The following is a 19,885-nucleotide window of genomic DNA, read 5'->3' on the forward strand; positions in this document are numbered from 1 at the left end:
GCTCTGTCCTGTTTGCCAGGCTGCGAGTCTTTCAGAAATCATACTTTGCAGCAGAGATGTGAGCTGCCAAAATAGCAGATGATGTTTCTGCTGCACGTGCTGTAGTCTCTCATAGCACTGGTGTTGATCAGGCTTCATGTACAGATCTCAGCAGCACAACTCAATGTCCACCAGCCCTTTCCCCACCTGACACTGTAGCCATTCACCCTGCAGAACAGCTAAGGAGACCCAGACTGAGGGCTGCAGAGGTAGGGCTGGGTAGATTTTACCTATGATGGGTGCAGGGGATGTATCTTCTGCTCTGCCCTGGCCCCTCTGCAGCTCACGAGCTGTGTGGAGGAAGCAGGAGGTGCAGAAGCTGGAGCGGGGAGCTGGGGTGGGCTCAGGCAAGCTGGGATGAGGGAGGGTCAGAGCAGGTTGGTGGGGAGGCTGAGCTTGTGGGGGAGGAGGCTGGAAAGTCTGGTGAGGGATGCTGGGAACTGGGAAAAGGAGAAACAGTGCAAATGGTGGGTATAGGAGGGGGGAAGAAGGAACTGGATTATGAACAGGTTGAATCATAGAATGGTTTGGGTTGGAAGGATCCTTTAAAGATCTTCTATTCCAACCCCCCTGCCATGGGCAGGGACACCTTCCACTAGATCAGGTTGCTCAAAGCCCCGTCCAGCCTGACCTTGAACACTTCCAAGGATGGAGCATCCACAACTTTCTCTGGGCAACCTGTTCCAGTGTCTCACCAGACACTGAACAGGTTGAAGAGCAGAAGCCTCCAGAACCTGCACCATGAGAGCATAGTCCCTTGCAGAGTTCGTAAGGAAATGCAGATTTCTTGGGTCTTGTCTTTACTCTGCTGTAGGCAGTTATCTGTGAAACAAAATATTTTGTTATCTTCTAGTATGGGTCCACAGATACTAATACATTCTCCTTGCTGTCGGTTATTTCTGTGGATGAAGTAGCAAGCAGATAGAAACTTCCAACACCTCTGGAAAAATAAGGAATATTATTAAGCTTTCCTTTTTAAGCTCTGGGAAGTTAGACAATGTTAGAACTAAGGCTGCATAACAAAGCTTAAAACACACCTGTTTTATTCATGTGTTACAAGATTTTTTAATTACTTTGTCACCCCCTATAATTTTTGTTGGAATTCTGCCTCATTCATTTCACAAGATAGACTTTTCCTGAGTCCAATAAACCCAGTAAATGTATTTAATGTAAATTTGAAATCCAGTAAATATAAAGCCAGTAAATTTGATGGCCAGTTCAAAAGCCTCTCTTTTTCCAGCAAGGAGAGCTAGAAAGGCATTGAAGTACTTGCAATACAGTAAAAAATATATATAAAAATTAATGATGTTTTTCTAGGAATTTTTCTTTTTTAATGAATAGGGAAGTGCGAACTATCACACTGTGAATGACTGCTCAAAATGTGTTTTTTTAGTAAAATACTTGGGTTTGGGGGAGTTTTTTTGTGGGGTTTTTTTGTGGGGTTTTTTTGTGTTTTTTTTTTACTTGATAGTGTGCTTATGAAGCTGTCTTGTTTCTATTTAAAAAGATGTGGATAGAATATAGTTGCTTGAGTGTGTGACTCCTTCGCTTTAGTGGCACTCGCTGCTACAGCAGTTGCTTGTTGGCTTGAGTGTAGCTGGGGATGCCTGATCAACCAGATCATTTTTCATTTCTCTTCAGCTTTTGACTTTGCAAATATGAAATACTTGGTTTTGGTGAAGAATCAAAATTTGGAAACTGTTACAAATAAGACCATTGAGCATGAGGAGTTGGGTCACTGGCCCAGGGAAGCTGTAGCTCTGGGGGTGAGACTTCTCTGCCATGGAGGGAGCCTGACGTCTGGGCGTTTTCCTAAATGGTCATGTTAAATATTGGGAATATGACCTTCTGATCTGTGTGTCTTACCATGAGATTGTTTATTATGTTTGTGTTTTTTATATAACTAAGTATTTTCATGCTGAAGCTTTTCGGTACTAGACTTTATTCTTGTCTGTCTTCTGCTAAACTGAAGGGTATTTTGAAAAAGGCATCTCCTGCTTGCCTTGTCTGGCTTAGAAAATGGATGTGCTGTAAGCAGATATTGTTTTCTGAACTATCTGTTCAGTGCAGTAGGGAGAAATGTTTTCCAATCAGTTTCAGCCTTTTTCCCACCTCTCGTAAATCTAGTGATTTCCAAGTTCAGTATGTTGCTCAGCTTACTGCCCATGGAAATCACTGCTCTGTGCTGTGCTGAGGAAGTTTACTATACCTAGGTGCTGTTTGGGCAAATCTTATCACTGAAATAATCTTTACATACTTGGAGACCGCTAATCTGTGTTCAGGACTGCTTTTAAAAATGTGCCTGTTTGAATTGTAAATAAAGATTGTAATGTTAAATGGTGTCCTGGCATATTTTGAATTTGACTTCTGAAGTTGTAGCCTACAAAAAAAGAAAGGATCAAAGAGGGGAAGATAAGTAAATAAATAAATAAATAAATTCCAGGTTCAAAAGTGAGAACCCTGAAAATATTAAATTAATTTAGTTCAAGTGGCTATACTTGCCCTACCTTGTGTCTGTACACTTGGATACAGAGGTCTGACTTATGCAAGGTCCACCCACATCCAGAGCTAAGAAAACATAAAAGAACTTTTGCCCTAAAGCTGCATGGCTGTATTAGCCTTAAAGGTTTGTCTTTGCTGGTAGGCTACACCTTATCACGAACGTTGAAGCTCAGATGCTCGGTAATCACGGGGTGACAAGGCTTTATTAGCCAGGCTTTCTGCAGCGTTTGTTCGCACTAGTACTTCAGCTCAGTGCCATTAGGAGATGGCTTTTGGAAAAGGATTTGCTCTGCACAGCCTTTGCCCATCTAATCTCTCAGGTGAAATTTATATGGGAGAAGTACTGACTCCTGCCAGAAGGAAATCAGTCCCGGAAAGTCCTTGAGGGAGAGGAACAGTCATGAGCCAGGCTCTGCTTGGACCTTGGCCTGGGGCTTGTTCCCAGCCAAGGGCGGATCAGGCATCTGCTGGCTCTCTCCCTTTTACTGAGGACTCTCTGTGTAGCCTTGGGGAGATATAATACTGCATTAGTTGATCAAAGCATATTTGTAAACTTTTTTCAACAAACATGAAAGCTATAAAATAGGTTCTCTCTGTCTCGTCCTTCCTCTCCTCCTCCATGAAAACCTGAATTTCTTTTAAAAATCGGCAACGTGCGTGTTGTTGTAGCATTGCCAGATGCTGCGGAGGATGGGGCAAGCCTTGGAGTACAACTACTTCACTCTCACAGGGCAGCAGGACCACACTTGCAGGGAATGGCATCGCAGCTGGGTGAAACTTGTAACAATGCTATGCACCCCACTGTGGTAAAAATAAGAATATGATCTCATGCTAGGGAATCCAGTTTAAAATAAAAAGAATGCAAATTGTCTTCAATTAGAGGAGTTGCATTTTAAATGAAATAATTTTTCAGATTACGTATGTTTCTCTGTTTCCTGAAACAAACCTGAAATAATTTTTTTTTTTTAAGGGTAGGGAATAAAGGGATTTTCTTCCTTCTCTGTATGTTAAAAAGCCCTAAAGTAGTCGTCTTCCTGGTTATTTCCAGGGCATCTAACACTCTATCAAATGCAGTGTCTCTGGCTGTATTTGAGTCCTTGGCAAGGGCAGTTTGTTCTTTTTGGATTAATATCAGTAAAGATTTTTTGCTGGAGAGTGGGAATGTGTGATCTGAAGATTTTAGAATAAAAAATTATGTTACTACTAATTACATTATTATATCTGTCAGAACTGAGTGAAAGGAAGACTTAAGCCTAACTGAAGATGAAGGTAGACAATATGGGAAAAATTCCAGTCTGTTGTGGGCATCCTGTGTGCTTTTTTCCTCTTCCATCCAAGCAAGGCTGTCACTGGTTAATTCAAGTACTTCTCACAAGCACTAGATTAACTGGCAATAGTGAAAAAAATTGTACATTACTGTGAAAGACAGTACTGAACAAGACAGGTTTTAAAAGAAGACTTAAAATAGTTTTCTAAATTTGAAATAATTTTTTCCTTTAAATATTTAGATTGTGATTTGTCTTTGTGACAACCTGTAATGAAATCTAATGTTATACTGCATTAATTTCAGAAACTAAAATATTCACGAGGTACAGAGTTCTGAAGAAAAGTCAGACCACTGCTGGAAGTGAAGCCATTAGCTGAGAACAAGTAACCAGAGTTTGCAAAAGTGATAAATCTGCTTTTGACATCAATAACCCCTTCTGCAGGTGCAGGAGGAATGTTTTGTTCTTTTCGTATTACGTTGCTTAGTTTGAGTCTACAGAAAACAATTAAAAAAGCTGGTAAGCCTTTAAGAAGTGTAAATGCAGAATGTGTGGGAGGTTTTTTTATCTTACAAATAAATGCTATTGATTAGAGGCTGAGATTTTCCAATTCTTAATTCTCAAAGGATACACTTATGAAATAAGACAAAAGGCAAACTATTTCAAATTGATAACTATGGATTACTTGCTATTGATGTAGTCTCAGTTCTAGTAAATCTTTAATTTCTTAAATGGAAAAAGTGTTTTATTTGCTTACGTATTTCTGAAGTTTAATAGTGTTTTCAATTTGGTTTTTAAAACCTTACACATATATGATTTTCATTAAAATGCAGACTGTAAGAAATTATACGTAAAAAGTTAATGGTCCAAGTAAATTCGAGTATCAGTTGCTATTCTAATATCGAATGTGGAAGTTAGGAAAGTGAAGAAATGTATGCTAACGTAAGTAGTTTCTTAAGTGTTTATATAGTGCTATCTCTAATGTAATGTAAAGGCTGCATTTAATTGCAGATCAACTAGGGGCTGATAAGTCTTAGTGGTTTCTTAGTGTGAATCAACTTTTCTCTTGGAAAATAAGAAGTACACAACAAACACGATAAAATTGGTTTGTAATGCATTATCACAGGCTAACATCAGTAACTTTTAAAAGATGTTTTAAATCAGTTTTCTTGCCTTTTAAATCTGTCCTGACTGCAAGTAGAAGTAAATCTTTCTGCTTTACTTGTATATGGCATATTTGAAGAATCCAGTGGAGACATCCAGTTTTTTTTAAAGGCAGTGAAAATATATTGAACTAAGTACTGATAAATTTTCTAAGAAAACGATTTGTGTGTACCAGTGTGTGGTGTTTATTTGCATGTGGTTTAAAACACATTTAGGAGAAGCAAATCTTGCATCTAAGTTGGTTCCTTTTGTCTAATGGTGCTAAACAAAAGCTGAAGTCTTATTAGTATACATCATGTGACAAATTTGAATTCATCCCTTGCTAGCTTTTGTAGGATGACTTGGACGTTGAGCCATAGCTGTGATGTGGAGATGAGAGTTGTCATAAATCTTCTCCCATGTTCCACACTCTGCTTTTCTTTTCTTGTTCTTAAGGGTGTGATACAGGCACATCCTCAGTGCATCACTGAGAAGATAAGATAGTAAAACACAGCCCAGCTCTTCTGCCCTGAGATACCTCTATTAATTACCCTACTGGTTCCTTTCTTTACAAGTTCGTGTTAGGCTCTATCTTCAGCTTCTTAACTTTAGGCAGATTCCACGGTGTCACTTTTTTCAAACTGCTATCCTTGCATTAATATTGCGCTACAGAAGGTCATCTTTACTCTCCTGGCTTTTGTTCACAATGTTTTGGGTTTTTTTTATGGTACAAACTGATCCCAGCATAATGTGGAGGAATGATAATTTGTTAAAACACTTTCTATTGATTTCAATGCTCAACAGAGCCAGCATAGTAACTCTGAACTGTAAAGCATTTACACTGATAGACTTCTTCTGGGGAAAATTCCTCTAATTTATTGATGTGTCAAAAATTTCTTCCATATTCCACTTAAGCACTATTAGAGAAAATAATTTTTAACTGGTTGATTTCCAAGTAGAAGCTCATCTACCATCTGCTGGGGAAAAAATAGTAAGCTGCTGGTTATAGCTCGACAGCTACAGGCAGGTCAAGGGCACATGCTTATAATTTTGCTACAGTGATTGCTGACTAATTAGCCACGAGGAACTTTCTGAGAATTTCTGTTAAGATCATTTTCTTCTCTCCCATTTTGTTAATGAATACAGTGCACCCAGCTGTGAGGCTCTGAGTGATGATTGCTATTATGGATTTATCCTTTCAAATTCTGCTTCTAATTTTAGGAAGTTATATTCCTCAGCTTTAAGTTTCTAGTGGTAAAACTGTAAAAGGACAAGTTATTCCTCAGCTAATGTTGGGAAATACATTAATAATATTTTATAAATACGGGACTACAATAGCTAGCTGTATTAGAGGCGGGAAAATATTGTTCACAAAAATAACCATCTGTAGTCCATATATGGTAGATGAACAAATATTTGGATTACAATTTTTTTATTAGAATGGTTTAGAAGTGGTCTGTTCTCACAAGATGATGCTTTACATTATTGCTACTGTGGTCTCTTTTAGATCACCTATCTCTTGGGTTCCCGGTGCAGCCCAGAGTACAGCATTAGGCGGATGTGTGGGATAGAGTTGTCGTCTTCCCGTTTCCTCCTACACATACATACCTTGTGAGGACATGGAAAAACTAATCTGGTCTGTTCAGATTACTTACTGTGAGATGTACCTGAACTAGGGCATCTCCTTGCAATGCTAATCACTCTTATCTTAAGTACATGCATTAGAATAGGGATTGAACTGAAAAGTTGTCCTACCTGTTCAGAGACTGTATGCGTATACACTTATATAAGTTTATAGATAGGCACGGTATTGTTCCTATAGCTATCGAGTTTAAAGATTAGATATGATTTCTTGTTCCTCACAATCAAAGCTTTCCAGCTAAAAAAGCATATATGGTGCTTGCACTTTCATCCTATTATATATACTTTTATAACAAAACACAATTAGAGGATTTGACGTAATAAAGGCCATTCCTTTAGTGTTCAGCTGGCAAACAGTTTTGATTTCCAAAACTTCAGGTAAAGCAACACGCTTTTACGGTTTTAACTGTAGTTAAAAATTTCTGTCTGTTTTTTTCCCTAACCACACAAAATAACAAGATTAAATAGGATAACATTATTTTGGACTTTAAATCCACTTGCTTCTCACAGTGGAAAGCTCTAATCTGGTCAAATCAGGGTCTAGCAGACCAGTCCAGTATGTACCAGACTTTATGATAAGCTGTTGCCCATATGTGTTGTCATTGTCCCCAGGAGACAAGCCTGGAAAGCTGCTGCTGTGTTTCAGGTAGGTACAATGTTTTGCATTAGAAAAGTGGATGGAGGAAAGATATTTAGTCCGTGAAATACTGTCAACACTAATCTTTTAAACAAAGGAGCTTGGTGTGACGTTTTCAAAGGAAACTAAACCTGCTGTTTTATTTTCCCATTGTTCTCTTGCACAGAGAGTCTTTTGGTCTGCAAATGACCGCTGATATTATGCCACAGAAATTGCTACAAGGAGAATACTTGGTACTTTCCAGATCTTGCATCTAAGCCTGGCAACGGTGTAGTGGCTGCATTCCCCTGTTTACGTGCCACAGCGAATTGCTTGGCGATTCATTTTGCGAAATGTTTTCATTTTAAACCTTGGATGGTTGTCTGTCTCCCTAATTCTTCTGTTTCTCTCTGTTGCTGTCAATTCGGACAGACTGTATCTATCAAATAGGTTGTCTGGCTGACTTCTGTGCCCCAGACTCAAAGATGCATGAAATGAACCAAAAAGGGAGGACAGGATTCTGAAGACATAGGAGATGCCTGCCACAGAGGGATGTTTTTCTGCACTGTTAGAGTTTCAAGCTAAACAGATGGCATTGAGAGAGGTGAAGCGGAGAGGTCATTTGAAAGTTAGTGGTAGTGTGACTCCCAGGGAGCTTGAAGAAAATAGTTTAAGTAACTCAATTACTTGCATGAGATCTCAGTGATGATGTGGGCAGGAGAAGGGGAGGTTCCAAATGCGTACCAAGTGACATGTGCCACATCTGACAATTTTGCAGAGTTAGTAGAGTCCGAAAAATGTGGGCCTTTACTGGTGGAAAAATGTTTCTGGAAGTATAGCATCTTCAGTGTTCTTACCTGCTTGCTAGTATGCTGGGTCAAATCCAGTCTATAGTTCTCCCTATCTAAATTCAGCTGCAGGATTGCTTGTTTTCTAATGAATGCTATTCTTAACTTTCTCTCCTTTGGTGTCATGGGCTTTCTCAGCAGCTACTGTGTTCTGCCATACAGTTGGCTGCATGCTGGGGGTGGAGAATTTCTTTCTGTCCTTGTGCATGTTTCATAGGGCTCTAGTTGCGGTCCTGAAGTACATAGCGATTTCCAAGGAATGTAAATACTTGTACCAATTAATTTCAGGAGAAATGCAGAGCAACTTGAAGATACACTTACCCGTATCTCTCAGTGACAGAAAGTATTCCTACCAGTTGAGCTCAATTCAGGCTTGTGGCACAATCTATATATCTATGCTAGAAGAAGAGCAGTGTGCAGGTGGTGCTGCCTTTTCACTGCCATCCTTTGCCATGTTTTCCATCACGTGGGTTATCTTTAATTTTTGCTGGAGTCCACTGCTGGAATTTGCTATCCCAGAAGGCTTAGATTTTCTTTTCTGATGTCCTGCAAAGTGTCTAAGTTCAGGGACAACTCTGGTGAAGACTTTAAGATGCTGCTTTTAAAGTGTATTATAATAGTGTCTAGCAACCACACCCCCATTGTCCTAGGTACTTTACAAACATATAATGCACAGAATATATCCTGAAAAGTTTTGGAAGTACTTTGTGTACAATTTGCAGCCCAGAAAGCCAACCGTATCCTGGGCTGCATCAAAAGAAGTGTGACCAGCAGGTCGAGGGAGGTGATTTGCTCCCTCTACTCCGCTCTTGTGAGACCCCACCTAGAGTACTGCGTTCAGGTCTGGGGCCCCCAACATAAGAAGGACATGGACCTGCTTGAGTGAGTCCAGAGGAGGGCCACGAAGATGGTCAGTGGGCTGGAGCACCTCCCCTATGAAGACAGGCTGAGAGAGTTGGGGTTGTTCAGCCTGCAGAAGAGAAGGCTCTGGGGAGACCTTATAGCAGCCTTCCAGTACCTAAAGAGGGCCTACAAGAAAGCTGGAGAAGGGCTTTTTACAAGGGCATGTAGTGATAGGACAAAGGTTAATGGCTTTAAACTGAAAGAGGGTAGATTTAGGTTAGATGTAAGGAAGAAGTTGTTTACTGTGAGGTGGTGAGGCACTGGAGCAGGTTGCCCAGAGAAGCTGTGGATGCCCCATCCCTGGAAGTGTTCAAGGCCAGGTTGGATGGGGCTTCGAGCAACCTGGTCTAGTGGAAGGTGTCCATGCCCATGGCAGGGGAGTTGGAACTAGATGATCTTTAAGGTCCCTTCCAACCCAAACCATTCTATGGTTCTATGAATTTGATCCTGTTAATTGGTGCTCCAAAGGGACCATGTAGATTGAATAAACTCAAATTTGTTTGCCAGTCTTTTGAGAATCAGTACCTAATGTTTCCACTCCTTGATCAGCTGCCGTGGTCTGAGCTGGCCAAGATAGCCTCAAAATTAATGTCTGCATAAGGCAAAGGTGGAATATGTTTAATGAAGTAGTTGTTCTGGGGGGAAAATGCCAAGTCTATTTTAATTTTAATTATTTCCTACACTGTTAATGTATGGTTCAGGTTTTCCAGCTGGTAAAATCTATAGAAAATACTATGCATTTTAATATGCTTCCTTCTAACTAATAGTGTAAGTATGTCATTTTGCTTTAGCCTACATACCATGAAATAACACTGAAATCATTCTTATAAACAGCATACACATCCTGTTGTTGGCTTTGCTTCAGATGTTTCTTCACATTTGGCTAAGTTCAAGTAATAAATTGCTGAAAAACTGGAAGACGCTCTGGAAGCAGATTAATCATCTGACTCAGTATTGTCTTTTAGTTTGCCACAAGAAATCTTTCCAATCTATGAGATCATGGATTAGCTGGTTGGAAAATTTAAAGAGAGGCATGAAGAACATTCCCTTTTTTTGCAGCCTTCTCTTTGAAACCTGCAGAATCTCAGCAAAGCATAAATGACAAATGGCTCTTCTTTCCAAGCTTTACCACAAATACGTATTACGATGAAAAATCAGGCATCTGAATTGATACCTCCTCGTTTTATCTAATTTTGCACATTGTAGGTGGCATTTATCCCATGAGATGTAGATTTACATGTTTGAGACAGTGATTTAGACTTGCATTATAATCCATGAAAAGAAATGAACACTTGTAGAAAGTGATTCACTTCAGATTTCTAAAAACAGGTTGCATGAATTTCACTTTAAAAGTCCTTTTTCTTCCCATTGATTGAAAAAGAGGCAATGATTAATTCTGACATGCTATCAATGCTACCCATGTAGGTGATACGATATCTGTTCTGTCTGTCCGTGGCAAAAATGGTGGTAGTGACTGGTAAGTAGATCTAACGCTTCAAGGCAAATTGTTTGGATTTATAGTCTCCTTCATATGCTTTTCAAGATGGTGAACATCTGTGGGTTTTACGACAGCTAGATTCCAAAGAGGTCACCAAATCTAAGTGTATTGACACTGTTAAAGAGTTGTTAATGTTATTGAATTTAGTGTCACAAAAAGTAACATGTAATGACATAATTGTATTCTTATTATATTGTAAAACTGCAGTAAGGTTTGTGTATTATTACTGCAAATTTCTATCTACGTGGATTTCTTTTAAAAGCATGCTTTTTATTTCCTTGGATTCACCTGAAGTGTTTTGAGGATCTTTACATCATTACTATAAAGCGCTTTTCTCTCAGCTACTGTAACAGTACAGCCAAAGCACACTTGTAACCCAGCTGCCGTTCAAGTGCATGTGTGGCCCCTGTGAGGGAAAATTTAGCCCCAGGCTGGACCACCCCAAGGCACAGCAGTCGGTGGCCTCTTGGCACCCCACAGCCACCTTCCTCCAAACCCCCTCTGCTCCCCTCTCAGCCCACTCTGTGTAAGTTCCTTGAGGATATGCTTTATCCATGAGAAAATGTGGAACTAGGTGCTATAAAATGTATAGTCACTTTAAATTTAATATCGGCTTGGGAACAATAATAATAAGATGGCTCTACGTGGAGTCTAAATTGCATTAAAAATGTGTGCTAAAAATTTCCTTGCAAATGTTCTTTGCTGTGAGGATGAGCTGTAAACTGCAGGGGCAGATCACAAGTTAGGCTAACAATACAGCTTTTGCTCTTGTGGGCAAAGTAGATGACGTCTGTTGTGACTTTGTTGTTGTTGTTTGGTTAGTTTATATCGTTAATTATTTTTTTCTTTTCTGATACCATACCCCTTTGTTTATTTGGCTGCGTTGAAGTTGCAACTTTATTGCTCAACATACTCGTACGTAATGATCTCAGCGGCAAGAACATTTCATCCTCTACTTGCATAACAAACAAATTATGCTTATTTTATAATTGAACTTTGCGCTCTTCAGAAAACATAGTTTTATTATATTCTGTGTCTCTTTTCTAGCTTACTTGTATATGCATGCAAAGGGGAGGCAAAGTGAAGTGTGACTGGACTCTTAAGAAATCTTGTTCTCAGTTGCAATCTTACTGAAAGTTGTTACAAATATTATTCTTTTCTGCATCCTTGGAAGGGAACTGCATCCAGCGAGGTAACCACCATAAAAAAGCAAGTTGTAGGTTGCAGCAAGGATGAGGGTTATGTTCCCAAGGACCAGGAAGAATAGTGATGGCAGAAGGCGCAGACATGCTGTGTCCAGAGGAAGGATTTGCTGGTGCCTGTTGGTCAGTGAGGATGTGAGGGGAAGAGTCACAGTGGCAGCTGGGAGAAGGAGGAAGAAGAAAGGGAGATGTACTTCTTAATAGTTATTAGTGGGAGTGATTTCTTACGGGACTGTAAATAAACCAGTGCCACTGATTTACTACTTGAAGATTTATGTTTGGGCAAAATTACTGTTTCTACACACTTAAAAATTAGTGAAATTGATACTTTAATGAGGATGTTTTCTTTGGTAAGAAGGGCTAGATCATTTTAACGCCAACCGATTTCTCCCTGGGTTTCCTTCTCTGCCCTGAATTTGGGAATTGGCTATTTCTTGTTGACTGAATTCAGAAGAAAACTGTGCCCTGTGGTATTGAATTTGGCAGAATGGCTGAAGTTTGAATTTGGCTTGTATTGGTTAAATCCAGCTTTTGATTTGGTTGCCTATTGTCCAGTATGCTAATCCATGTTATTTCCAGCTGAGTTAAAGTGTAAAGTCATTAGAGCAGCGTGGGCCTTTTGTTTGTACAAGGAAAGGTTAAGTTCTGCAGGCAGCTCATACTGCTGCCAGCATGGCTGCTAATCTGAGTTTGGGGATTAATTACCTGTAACAGCTGCAGGACAGAGTCCTGTGCTGAGCAGAAATCTGATTAGGCCAAAGTTTGGAAAGCTTTGCCATGGGGAAAGTTTTTCAGCATTTTTCAGGAACTTGAGTTCTGGTTTAGTTTGTTCAGAATCAGATACTTACACTACCACTATGTTCAGCCTAATAATATCCTAATGTTGGTATTTTAAATATGCTCTGAAAATCCTGTAACAGAATTAACAAGCAATTTAAACTATATTAGCCTGTAGTTATTTATGGACTGTGAATATTGTTATAGCCTTTGTTTCTGAGTTGCTTCTAATTCAGCTTTTGGTAACTGCAGATAGCTGTTGGGGGTGCAAGGGGTAAGGAAGCCAAAACGCAGTTTATGAACAGATTTCAAAAACAATTTGTATTGGGGTGGTTTGGAGATGAATAGGTTTTTGTTTGTTTGTTTGTTTTTAAATTTTAAATGCAATTTTTCCCCAGACCCTTCTGATTAGAAGTTTGTGTGTATTAACATTTTTGGACATGCTTTTAAGTGCACTCAGAAGCTGTTGTTTTCCTATTTGAAACACTTTGTTTTAAAATTCAACAGTAGTTATTATTATGCACAAGCCATTTCACTTTCATTTTATGCCTTTGTACAAAAGAAGTGGAAAACTCTGGTTTGGAATGGAGGAGAACTAAGTACACAAGAAATGAAAACAAATACCAGCTTCTTCACAAAGAGAGATTGGCTTTAACGGAAGAAATATCTGCTGTGGACTCACGTTAGGAATGAGGGAGAAGTCAATTATGATTGTAGATAGTAGCATAAATATCCATTTTTGCTAAAGTGTAACTTATTAAGTCTTCAAATGAAAGCTATAATCCAATCATCACTTGACTAACATTACTTAAAATGATCCAGTAAGTTAATACCCAACTTTTTTTTAGGTTTCAAATCCACCTAGTTAAATAAAACCTTGCAATTCTCTCTAAAAACTGCACATTTTTTTTTTCCCCTATTAGATACTGACTTCTACATCTTGGGCATTGCTTTTGTCTTCCTTTCTTCTTCTTTTTCCTAACTTAATATTGTAAGAAGTTACAATGTTTCTATGTGATAGGAACTGCAGTGGAACAAAGTGCTCATTTAGGAAAAATATTCTTATTACTAGTTTTGGGTGGAAAGAATGTGTAGCCCTCATCAGGGAGTTGCAGGCTTTAAGCTTCTGTGGGTTATTTCCAAATAATGGGTGAATTGTATGCAAAGTAATGACCCTTTTAAGAATTTGCAGACTAAGAGTACAATTACTAAGTAATTCTGAATTTATTTAATGTTTCTGTTTCAGTCAGAGGGAATATTCTCATAAAGCTGCTGGTATAAATTAGGAGTTAGTAGATGGGGTTAACATCTATTCTCCAGTCTGTGGGCAATAACTTGAAAAAGTGTAAGCCTGTCTGTTGCTTATATATGTCTAATGGATACATTCTATCACATAGGTGAGAAAGAAAAATCTGGAAGGGTGTGTAGCATATCAGAAAGTATAGCGCTCTATGTGAATGCCTGCCAGTGCCAGAATGTTGTGTTGCAGAACAGTGAAGGGTGATGGTTGATCACTCCAGTTCAGACGTGTAGATAATTGATAGTGGGACCCAATTAACAATAAGTAGCCCTGAAGCCAACCTCATCGTCACATCTTACTTAAGTATTCGTCTTTTTTATTTATTTATTTATTTATTTATTTATTTTATTTCCATCTCTTCCTTTTGGTCACTTTCTTCCTCAAGAGGTCATCAGGTCTGAGAAAAACCTTGGTTTTACCTGCAGCCAGTTATATAATGTATTCCTTGATGGTTATACATTGTTGATAACGCATCTTTTTCTGCTGTTTTACTTAGATGACAGTGCCTCTGCTGCAAGCAGTATGGAGGTAACGGATCGCATTGCCTCTCTGGAGCAACGTGTCCAGATGCAGGAAGACGACATCCAGCTGCTCAAATCTGCCCTTGCTGATGTGGTTCGACGCTTGAATATTACAGAGGAACAGCAGGCCATGCAGAACAAGAAAGGACCTACCAAAGGTTTGCATTTCAGATATATGTAAAATAGGTAGTGCAATTCAGTGAGTGTTTTACATGTATTAAAATAGGTTATTCTTTAGATCTTTGAAATACTCAAAATCAACAAATCAAACTCAAAATAAAATACATTTGAAATTTAACCTGTTAAAGAGAATACATAAAAATTCAAGTCGTTAAATCTGTGAGCCTTCTACAGTTCCCATGAACCAGCAAAGCATTTGCATATTCTTAGTGCTTAATCCACTATCTACATTTAACCATGGCTACCACTTCCTGACTTTTGATCAAGATTAGTTTATAAACTCTTTAGGGAATGCATTGTCTTCTGTGGGTGAAACTCCTAATAGGTTGGGGGTTTTTTTGATCCAAAAAATTAATTAAATTTAAGTAAAATGTAATTTTAATTTAATTATAAATGTCTTAAGTGTCTTTGGATGGTGCAGACATAGCCAAAGACAGAGCTCTGAGGTAGCACAGAGGTGAAATGACCGAGGAGATGGTGCAGCATCAGCTGCTCAGCTACAAAGGAAAGGTAGAGCTGTGGTTGGTGCCGGACCCTGTTCCAGAGCAGCAGATCCAGAGCCAGCGAGGTGGCAGGTGTGACAGACGTTGCCACTCAGCAATATGCTGTGCTGCGCCCATGTGCGGCAGCATGCTCTCTGGGTTCCTGCTCTGCAAGAACAGGTTTGTCTGTACACGAATCAGGAAAGCTGGAATTGAACATCCAGCGCTTCACAGTAGTAAAGGTTTATTAGAACCCAACCGGTGTGATTTACTGTAGTCTGTGAGGCTGCAAAAGCCTGGGAGACTGCCTATCTGCAGCTTAGCAGAAATGCACGAGGTATTTTTGGGTAGTCTTAGGAGTAAGAGTGGTGGCAGCTTAGATGTGGAAAGAAAGTATGGCTGACTTCACAGGCTCTCTGTTATCTAAATTAAGAAACTGTTTCTTTTGGGGTCCTGACATGTATTAATATAAATTAAAAACTTAATTCACATCAGAAGTATGATATGTAATTCTGGATTCATAATTTTCTCTTCTGGAAATTAGGACTTCCTTTCATCTCAGTTATATATTTGTGACTTTGCAACAGATATTTACTTTTAGGCATTGATTTAACAGAATAGGTAAGGAACTACTTAATTTGCTGAACTGAGATGTCGTGTTTGTTATAATGTTTTGTGTCTGGAGATGAGGAAAGGAGAAAGGAACAGAATTGCAGAGCCAAATTAGTTGATCATATGTCATGCTAGTTGTTGGACAGAATATGCAGTAAATGTCTGTGATCTTGTTTTCCTGTTCTCTTCCCTTTCTGTTGTATTCTCATTTTGTCTTTGTCTGATGGCAAAAAAAAAAAAGAAAAAATTAAAATATCAGATAAGTTAAATGTTACTAAAGATAGCCTCCACTGTGATAAAATGTTCCACCAAATCTGGTTGTACAAGGGATTAAGAGGCTTTACGTTGCCTGGAAAATAGATATCATCTGATGCGTGGAGGAAATAAAGTCTAGTAATTATTACTGAGTTGTAACCAAATCAGTTCTTCTTGTCTGCCGGCTTTACTTGGCAAAATACAGACCAGATTTTCATGGGTTCTGTGAGCAGAGTTGAACTCTAAATCAGGAAGTACTTTCTTGGTCATGGCAGATCGTTAAAGCCATAGTTCAATGTACATTGAAGAAAAGCTGCTGTAAGCCTATCCCTCTGCCTTCTATGGCTGGTTTTTTTGGGGGGTTTTGTTTGTTTGTTTTTAATGTGTATATGGCATGGATACTTCTTAATGTGTGTGTGAAATGACAGTGTAAGAAGTTTTACTGTGATAATGCAAATGGAGGACTACAAATGTCAATTGCTCTTCCATTACAAATTACTGAAATGAGTCCTGATAATTGCCAACTAAATCCACCTAATTTCTGGAAATGATTGCTACTATAACAATTTATGTAAAGAACTTTAATTTTACTGTATATCAGTTGTATCATTAGTGTATGGTCAGCCTTATTAAACATACTCTATAACATGAAACAGAATCTGAAGTATCCTGATTGTTTGTTTTTTCCAGCTGTTTTGTCAAATATGATACATTTCACATGATGGCCTATTTTCTCTATAGTAGGCACAACTACTTTATAATGAATTGCATGCAATTACTTAGCGTAAGACTAAGTTGAATTTCAGTATTTTAACTTGGAATAGCATTATGGAGGCACATGATGGAGACTGTTAGGAGAGGGGTTTGCTTAGACATGGGCGAAACTGGAGTGGTGGCTTCTCGTGTTTTACCACTTGGGCTGCATGGACTCAATCTGTTTTCTTTCCGTTTATCATTTAATGACTAATTCCCTATTTAGAATTGTAAAAAGTGGAATTTGATCTCACAAAGTGTCACAAAAATCTTGTCCGTGCAAACTGGGGTTTGAAGCATGTTGTATGCTGCTTCTTTCATTTGATCTATAGATGAAGTAGATCAGGATTAAAAGCATGTATGTGTCAGGGGGAGGTTCGTGCCTTTGGAAAAACAGGATCCCCAGTGTACTGTTTAAAATCTGGAACAAGAAGCTTCATGGGACAGAAGACTACATTTTTCTGAGTACTTCAGATTTAAAATTGATTTAAAGATTTCAAGTTTCAGGCTTTCAAACCTATGATGGAAAAAAGCTTGAGCTTGTTTTCAGTCTTTGTGTGTGTTCTTGTTCTAGACTTGAGCTAGGCAGCTTAAAAGCAGCATACATCATGGAAAGTGCGCTGCTTGTCTTGTCCATTTGTGGAGCTCCTTCACTAATGGTGTTTTGGGTTTTTGTTTGAGTTTTTTTCCCCCCTTCATTATTTAATTCAGTTACTTGGTGGAGTTCAGTATGGCTTCCTGCCTTTGTTTTACTTGTGTTTGTTGTTCTTTCCTTTTGCAATTATTGGTTTGTTTGTAAACTTAACAGCCCTATTAATCCATAGATCAGAGTATGATTAAAAAAGCTGCTGCTGAGGCTGATAAACATGTCAGTCCTACTACCACAGGTAAGACCTTGAAGCAACAGAACTTCCAAAATAAACGTTACTGACAAAGCAATAATACCAATGTGTTTGAGTTACTGACTTCTAACAGCAATGACATGTTTGGGGTTCTTTGACTGTTATGTCAGTTACCACTGGTGTGAACTGGCTATTGTAAATAAAACTAAACAGCTCTAGAGTAAATAGTGGATTAATTGAATAATGTATAGTTTTTCTGTGTGCCGTGTAAGAGTTTCATGGTGTTGCTTTCTACACGAGCTGACCATAGGGCTAGAGCTTTAAATCTCTAGTTCCAGAAGCGTGGGTTCTGGGTTGGTGCAGAATTTGAAGCAAAACCTCTGTTAAAGGTTGCAGGTTCATTCCTGTCTGCTGCTAGTTTCGATTTCTTAAGGTGAGGAGAGTAAACAGACTCCAGCTAGTTCAGCTACTTTTTAATAGGCATTTTTTAATGTAACTATAAAGAAGGAAAATATTTTAATCATTTGTTTATTTAACTTTAATTGTTGTTCTAATTTGTGATCTCAAAGCCTCATTAAAGTTTTGTGAGCTACAGAAATCTTGTCATGAAACAAGTCCACAACTGCTCAACTGTAGCTATCTGTGATTCTATAGTATGCAACGGAATCAGTTTCATACACACAGATTAATTACAGCATTGCAGCAATTAGTCAGGAAACAAGCAGTAGAGCATCCAGCATGAAACTGTAAAAAGAATTTAATTTGGAAGAATGAATACTGTAGAAGTAAATAGGATCATGATATCTGAATCCCTTGATAAAAAAAAAAAAAAAGGGCATGAGAAGCCAAAGTACAGTGAATTCTCAGTGTTTTGTATAAGCTCTAAAGACAGCATTAGTCTGTTAAAATAGATCATGGAAGCCAGCGCTGGAAGGCAGCATGAATTCATTTAAGTCTTGTTTAGCCTTTCCTTAAAGCTTCCTGTAAAATCAGAGACCCCTTGGTCTTCCTGTCCTTGGTAAGAACGATACTGTCTCACCCTATCAATCTTCTGCGGTTATAGGCTCTCGGATCCTCAGTGATCATGGAGAAAATTTTCTTCTTTTTTTTCTTTGTAGCCTTGTTTTCGTGTCATCCTTCAGTCTTCTAAGCCAAATAAGCCTCGTTCCTTCAATATTTCCTTATGGTTTTTTGTCTAAATTTCTCTCCTCTGAACAAATAAATGATGAATGCATAACAAGTAAGTGTATATTCTAACAAAGTTTCAAGGCAAAATTTGTCTTGAAAGTTGCATTCCCAAGTAGACTGTATTTACTGACTTAATCTTCTCAAGGCACAGGCTTTCACATCTATCTTCTTTTGTTCAATATATGAAAACTTCAGGTGAACACGTCAATAAATGCTTCCCATCAGTGCTACAATAAGGTGTTATCATAATATAACCTAGGACTGTATACAGTTGTTAATATTTCAGTTTAGCTTTTTAGATTATTTATCCTCAGCAGTCTTTTTTGAAGAGCATTTCATAGGTATTCTCTCTGCCATCCTCTCCAAGTTCTGTGAAATTTTATCTTGTGTTCCTTAAGTGACTTGTGACTGCTGCCTTCTCTCAGGTGTTGTTTCTCTGAACCCAGAGACTTTTGGCATCTTTACAAAGCTGGCTTGTACAAAGTTCTGTCAAATTTCAAGTGATTCCAGCTTTCTTCCCTGCTGTAGAGAGAGTACTAGTCATGTTTGTGTCTGTGTTTTCAGGCTATGGTCTGCTGTAGTTTTCATGTTTGTACTCATTGCTTGCAGTTTTAACCACTGTTTGTTTTTGCAACTAATTTCTAACGTACTTGAATGGAATCTTTCTGTTATTCTAATATTCATTACAGGTATGACACATATATCCTTTTTTTGAGCCAATGTTTGATCAGAAGAATGTAGGTAGATGATGTCGGCTCATTAAGTCCACTGTTCTGCCGATTTCAATTGCTTTTTCTGACTAAAGGGTAAAATTCCTTTCTGTCAAACATAAGCCCACATTCTTTGAAAGAAGACCTTTTGGGGGAATAGGGATTTCTTAATAGATTGTTTGCTTGTGGAAAACCTGCAAGAACATTGAGGGCTGAAGAGCAGGAGTTTCTGGGATGGCAACCTGCCTTCATTTCTAGCACTCTGAACACTAGCCAGGTAGGCAAGAGACTGATGCTCTTTTAAGAGAGCAGGATTGTTTTCAGTGGCAATGACTACCTTTGCACTTACCAGTAAGCTCCTTGAGCTAGGACAGAGTTTTACAGATGAGAGAGGTTATAGAATTGTGTGCTTAAACCATATGCAGATTATTTGCTTGATATGATTATTATTAATAATATTAATAAAATTCCTCCTTGTTAAAACCTTCATCTATGGTGAATTTGGCAATAGTGAAACAAAAATGGCATACTACATGGGTACTTTTAAATATTCTAATGTTTGCTGGGGAAAAAAAAGAAAAGCAAATGAAAACAATGATTTCATCTTA

The 19,885-nt window shown here is 38.5% G+C and overlaps 1 protein-coding gene across 4 annotated transcripts in view; it reads left to right on the top strand.

The window, feature by feature from the left end:
• The window catches only part of EML1 (EMAP like 1), a 111,267-nt gene that overhangs the window by 38,924 nt on the left and 52,458 nt on the right, over positions 1 to 19,885 (top strand). For 3 of the 4 annotated variants that reach the window (XM_050898367.1, XM_050898371.1, XM_050898370.1), the window contains exon 2: positions 14,231 to 14,413. In XM_050898367.1, coding sequence (XP_050754324.1) covers positions 14,231 to 14,413 — 183 coding nt within the window. Of the gene's footprint in view, positions 1 to 14,230; positions 14,414 to 17,361; positions 17,425 to 19,885 lie in introns of all 4 variants that reach the window. The other variant, XM_050898368.1, reaches the window with a different exon arrangement.

Source organism: Gymnogyps californianus, chromosome 5, assembly GCF_018139145.2.
Source record: "Gymnogyps californianus isolate 813 chromosome 5, ASM1813914v2, whole genome shotgun sequence".
Lineage (NCBI taxonomy): Eukaryota > Metazoa > Chordata > Aves > Accipitriformes > Cathartidae > Gymnogyps > Gymnogyps californianus.